General features: G+C 38.2%; 1 protein-coding gene across 1 annotated transcript in view; it reads right to left on the bottom strand.

Moving 5' to 3' along the window:
• Positions 1–6,441, bottom strand: part of LOC106873546 (uncharacterized) — a 63,201-nt gene that overhangs the window by 8,873 nt on the left and 47,887 nt on the right. The window contains exon 16 of the mRNA XM_052968603.1: positions 4,778–4,921. Within this exon, the coding sequence (XP_052824563.1) occupies positions 4,778–4,921 (144 nt within the window). The remainder of the gene's footprint in view (positions 1–4,777; positions 4,922–6,441) is intronic.

The following is a 6,441-nucleotide window of genomic DNA, read 5'->3' as shown; positions in this document are numbered from 1 at the left end:
CCTCGTTCCCGATCACCGTTTGTTATCTCCCCCTTTCTTAGCTCTCCTGAAATAAGAATTCCGGTCAGTCATTGTTATGATCGGCCATTATTACGATTGACCGTTGACTGAACACTATTCAATTTTTTTTCTCCGTGTTTTTCTCCTTGTCTCCGTATTCTTTCTGTTGAAGAGCGTAGCTCGAAACGTCAAAGACTTTCCGTATTCCCGAGCGTCATACTAATATATACTTTTGTTATTTACACCACCTGTCCTCGTCTGTTGTTATTATTTGTATATTCTCCCATATATATACATACACACACACACATATATACGATGGGCTTCTTTCAGTTTCCGTCTACCAAATACCAAATCCACTCACAAGGCTTTATTTGGCCTGAGGCTATAGTAGAAGACACTTGCCCAAGGTGCCACACAGTGGGACTGAACCCGAAACCATGTGGGTCGTAAGCAAGCTACTTACCACACAGCCACTCCAATTCATGATTATTAAAATGAAAAAATTTTTTAAATAAAAAAAATGTGAGCCCCATGACATTTTTCTCACATTCAAAATAGTCAAAGCATGGAACAAATTATCCACATGAGTTGTTAGCTGTCAAGATAATGCATCCTTTGAAAATTCCATGCTTCCTGGAATTCAGCAACACTTCATCTGACACGCCTACGACCCCTTTCCTCTTTATGACTTTTACTCATTATTTTTCTCTCTTTCTGGGTTTCATCCTCTGCCCCAAGTGTGTACTTCTGGTTTACAGTGTTGGGTTTCTTTTTTCTTCTTTATTTCACTTATTGCTGCTTTTTCTCCTCTCTTTTAACCTTTTCCAATGAGATGTAGTGCACCTGAGCACTGTATACTATAAGCACAATAGGCAGTGAGCTGTGTTTTAGAATTGTGAGCACACCAGGCAAAATCTTTAGTGTCATTTTATTGGTCTTTACTTTCCGAGTTCAAATTCCACCAAGGTCCACTTTACCTTTCATCCTTTTAGGGTCGATTAAATAAGTACCAGTCAAGCACTGGGATTGATGTAATCAATTTACCCACTTTCCCATAATTGCTGGCCTTGTGCCAAAATCTGAAACCATTATTATTATTTGCTTTTTGTCTTTTGACTATTAAAGACATAAAAAAGAGCTAAGATTATTAAATAATAATTATGATAGAAGATCCAAAGTAATACTGCTAAAGAAATGGCATTTGAGACTTTGGTCACAGCAACTTCTTATGAAGAATATCATGAAAACAGGCCATAACAGACAATATGAAAGAAAATGGTTATAACATACAAGCTGTACACCAGCCCACTCAAAAGTACTTTGGATCATAGGGCGACATGCTGTGCTTGGGGAGACCTATTAAGTCAAGAACATCAACATCAATATCAAAATCAAATCAAATGGAAATTGTAGTTGTGACCCCCGTGCCGGTAGCACGTAAAAAGCACTATCCGAACATGGCTGATGCCAGCCCCCTCACCCCGACTGGCTTATGTGCTGGTAGCATGTAAAAAGCACCATCCGAACATGGTCGATGCCAGTGCCGCTTTGACTGGCTTCCGTGCCGGTGGCACGTAAAAAGCACCCACTACACTCTCAGAGTGGCGTTAGGAAGGGCATCCAGCTGTAGAAACACTGCCAGATCAGATTGGAGCCTGGTGCAGCCACTAGCTCTCTAGACCTCAGTCAAACCGTCCAGCCCATGCCAGCATGGAAAACGGACGTTAAACGATGATGATGAATACCAGTGTTATAGACCTGTTACAGTCAAGGCTGTGTACTTGTGCCAAGACTGCTACCTGTCAGCAGTGCTCATTCCACAAATTCAACTGAAAGTATATGTGTGTGTGGACACGCACACACACATAAAGACAAGACCCTAATGCTAACCATTTTAAATGGTCACACATATCAAAGCTAATATAATAAATACTACATACAGTAATGAACGGAATGCTGTTTTCCAACAACTTTACTCTTATTTCCTCTAGTACAGACAACATGCAGTCTGGTAGCTGTTTCCTGATGGTGCTACCACAAAATTCCAATTGAATTTAGCAGCCAAAACCAGGCGACATCTCTATTCTACTGGATTCCCATTGCAAACAAATGTGTACCACTATGACTTAATGGAAAGTACTAATATAAGTTGTAATTATGTTCTTTAGACTCTAATATCACAATTAGACACCAAACACAGCACCTTAATTTGTTACTATCTTAACTAATTAGTAACTCAATCTAAGTCGACATACATTTGCCACAATTATGTTTATAAAATATTTTACATAATACTTAAAAATTAAAACAATCTATTTTCATATATTATATCAGTGTGTGTATACATACACACACATAAACAGAGAGTGAGAGTGAGAGAGAGAGAGAAATTCTATCAGTGCAAATGGATAACAAATTAGCTGTAACTTAGTTGATTATTTCCCTTTATCTAAAACATTTTTTACTTTTTTAAAAATCTAACCAACAGCCTCCATTTTAAATGTAATTATTTCCTGTGTTTTAGAATAGATGAGATGGTGGGGAGGGTCCTTCAGCTCTTCTCTTTCAGTGTGTATGTATGTATGTATGGGTAAGTGTGTGTGTGTGTGTGTGTAAGGCTGGCCCTAGGGTTGCTGATTCCCTGGACAAGCTGAACTTTGGTATGTACAAGCTGACAGTTGTGGAAATTTTGTCTTTGTCACGCCCTCCTCGGCGCCCCCTAGCGACTGCCCAAGTTATCAGTACCTTCAGCTAGCAGTGTGTGAGCATGCATGTGTACACGGTGTATGTATGTGTAGGTTATCGTGTTGGACAATATGGATGTGTATATTATAACTTATGCCAATATGTGTAAACATCATAAATATGTTATACAGACACATGTGTGCATGTTTGTATTAAAATTCCTAGCTCCTTATGTATGATCTGGTTCCCTTGAGTAGAAGCTCTTCTGACAAATTGTGATACCACACAGAGGAAAGAAAGCTGTGGGCTTGGTGTGGGAAGATATTGTGACAGCTTCCCACAAGAAACCTTGCGGATGTGTTTGCAACAGAGTAGACTGTTCAAGGAATCCAGGAGAAAGTTATTCACAAGTATCTCTGTGTATACACATAAACATACATAGTTGTGTGTGTGTGTGTAGAATAATCATCAGTATCGTTTTAACATCCATTTCCCCATTCCTGCATGAGTTAGATGGAGTTTACCAAAGCAGATTTTTTATGGTGAGACACCTTTCCAGTCACCAGCCCTCATCAGTTTCCAAGCAAAGTAATATCCCCACACACATGCACACACGGCCAGACATGTTTCCATAGAACATTGGAAATGAACGACACTGCTTGCATGGCAGAGGCAATCATAAGTATCATGTCAAAGTTACACACATGCACAGACATACATATATATAAAATAACTGTAAATTATATATCATTTTTTATAATAATAATATAGGCCAATCTTTTTTCAGTCATTTGTTTAGGTTTAGTTGATTTAATTGGAGCCTCTATTATTATTATTATAAAAATATAATATACAATTACAGTTATTATAAAAAGACCTGTGTGGTCACTTTTCTCCAAAATTTACAGCCTTTGGGTGTTATTTACAAATTTATAAAAATCTATATATGATGGGCTTCTTTCAGTTTCTGTCTACCAAGTCTACCCCCAAGGCTTTGATCAGCCAGAAGCTATAGTAGAAGACACTTGCCTATGGTACCACACAGTGGGACTGAACCTGGAACCATGCAATTGAGAAGCACACTTTGTACTACAGAGCCATGCCTCTGCTTAGTCTCTCCCAAGTGTATGTGTGTGTGTGAGAGTGAGAGAGAGAGGTGGTTGTCTATCTTGGGTTCAAACAGAACCACATTCTCATTGCAGGCATCAGACTGTAACACATTTCATAGCATTTCCATCATGGGTCTTCAGCTCTGACGTTTAAAGACATTTTTTGTGATCAAAGTGGGATATAATTTGGTCAAGGATTACTCCAACAGTAGTTTCATCTTTGTGCATTAATCCAAAATGAATTTCTACCCCAGCAGCCAATGAATACAGCTTTGAATGGCAGTGGTTTATTTGTATTGTTGGAGCTCTGTAAATATAAGCATCTCCAGTTGATGCATTCTACCACTGATTTGTGGTCCTTCCAATAACTTGCTTCCTCTTCCTACTAGCAATTCATTCCAGATAAATTAAGATCCAGCAATTTCTGCTGTTATTTATGCCTTGATGTCCAGAAGCTGAGATATTTCCGAGATATTTTCATCAAACCATTCTTTGTTTTTGCATTTCCTGAAACCCAAAATATTCACAGAAATGGCACAAACTGATTTCTCCGAAGCCTGTTCATGAAGCATCAAGCAATCAATTTGCTTAGAGCTTCATGTAAATATTACGATACTAGCCTTGAAGCTGCCCTTTGGGCAGCATTCAGGCTACACTCTTGGAGTGGTGGGTCATTAAGAAGGGCATCCAACTGTAGAAACTTTGCCAGATCAGATTGGAACCTGGTGCAGCCTTCTGGCTTGCCAGTCCTCAGTCAAACCGTCCAATCCATGCCAGCATGGGAAGCAGACATTAAACAACGATGATTTGACCACTAAGTGTTATTTCTTATCTGCTTCTATCTAGAAATCAAAGGAAATGACCACTTATCAGTTGCTTGACCATAGCCACTTGAGCATGTCCCTTAGTGGCTGAAAAGATTTTTTTTTTTTTCACAAACAATTCAGAACATTAAAAAGAATAAAATTGAACTAACAGACCTTCTGTTTTATACTTCATGTATGTTGTCTTGTTTTCCATCATAGCATCAACAGCAAGTTTTTCGTAATACATTGCAGTGATGATAGCAATGGTTGGCTGTTGGTTGGCAGCAATCGTTGGCATCTGTTTTACAAGTTGTACCTCTACAAGAGAATCCATGAAAGCATGGTGTGAGAATTTACAACAAACACAAGAATCTCTTTCCAATGAAAGAATGAATAAATATGACAAAGGTTGTAGAAAGTTAAGGAAATATTGGTACAAGGCCAGCAATTTCAAGGGAGGGGATAAGTTGATAACATGGACCCAGTACTTAACTGGTACTTATTTTATCAATCTCAAAAAGACAAAAGGCAAAGTTGACCTTGGCAGAATTTGAGCTCAAAATGCAAAATTGGAAGAAATGCCACTAAGCATTTTGTCTGGTAAAGTAACAATTCTGCCATCTTGCCACCTAAATTAAGGAAATATTAACTAATAACAATTAGCAAAAAGTGATGAGTGGGAAGCATTATGGTCAGCTAATGCAGCATTCTCACAAACCAATGCATAGTTTATACATTGTCTCTTCAGACTGGTTGATTCTATCTTGTTCTGAAAGTGACACAAGTACAGAGAACATTGACAAGCTGTAACGATAGTGAAATGCACATCTGTCACTCTCATGGTCACTTCTGGGCAAATTTCGTTTTAGCAATGATGTATATAGTGTTGTTTAATACAATATATCTATGAAATGATTATTTGCACACAAAAACTGCGGCTTCTGGTTTCTTAACAATTCACATACATTAATTATGTTATATAGATAAAGATTTTATTCTAGAGATGCTTCTACAGCATAATCTAAATTTTATACTCACACAAACGTGTGTGTGTGTGTGTGCGTGCATGTGTGTGTGTATCATTCAATATTAATAGTGCTGCTGTCACTGATACCTATTTTTAAAGAGCCTGCTCATTATTTGTGACATCAGTGATTGAACAGTCACTATTTTTCAACATCATTGGTGGTGGAATTTTGCTGGCATGTAGTCAGTAAATGCTTGCTCTTGATGAAGCACATGTATGCTGAAATCATGTGATCTAGCAGTTCTCTCACGCATGCAAGACGATTCTCATCTGCTAATGATATACTTTTATTCTTTTACTTGCCTCAGTCATTTGACTGTAGCCATGCTGGAACACTGCCTTTAGTCAAGCAAACTGACCCAAGGACTTATTCTATCAGTATCTTTTGCTGAACTGCTAAGTTATGGGGACATAAACATACCAGCATCGGTTGTCAAGTGATGTTAGGGGGACAAATACAGACACACACATACATATATGACAGGCTTCTTTCAGTTTCAGTCTACTAAATCCACTCACAAGGCTTTGGTCGGCCTGAGGTTGTAGTAGAAGACACTTGCCCAAGGTGCCAGGCAGTGGGACTGAACCCAGAACCATGTGGTTGGTAAGCAAGCTACTTACCACACAGCCATTCCTGTGGTTTTTTATACGAGATAATCAGTAATACAACATTCTAACACTACATCCACATTGAGTATAAAGATTGCCACAGATAAATTGATACGATGGTGATTAGAATGTTTGTATGTGTATTAAACATTGTAAAATGTTGACAATTTATTTTTCACAAATCTCATTATTTTTCTTATCT

The sequence above is a fragment of the Octopus bimaculoides genome, chromosome 6 (assembly GCF_001194135.2).
Source record: "Octopus bimaculoides isolate UCB-OBI-ISO-001 chromosome 6, ASM119413v2, whole genome shotgun sequence".
In the NCBI taxonomy this organism is placed as follows: Eukaryota; Metazoa; Mollusca; class Cephalopoda; order Octopoda; family Octopodidae; genus Octopus; species Octopus bimaculoides.
Note: the sequence above shows the minus strand (reverse complement) of the source record. Positions and strands in the feature narration are given on the sequence as shown.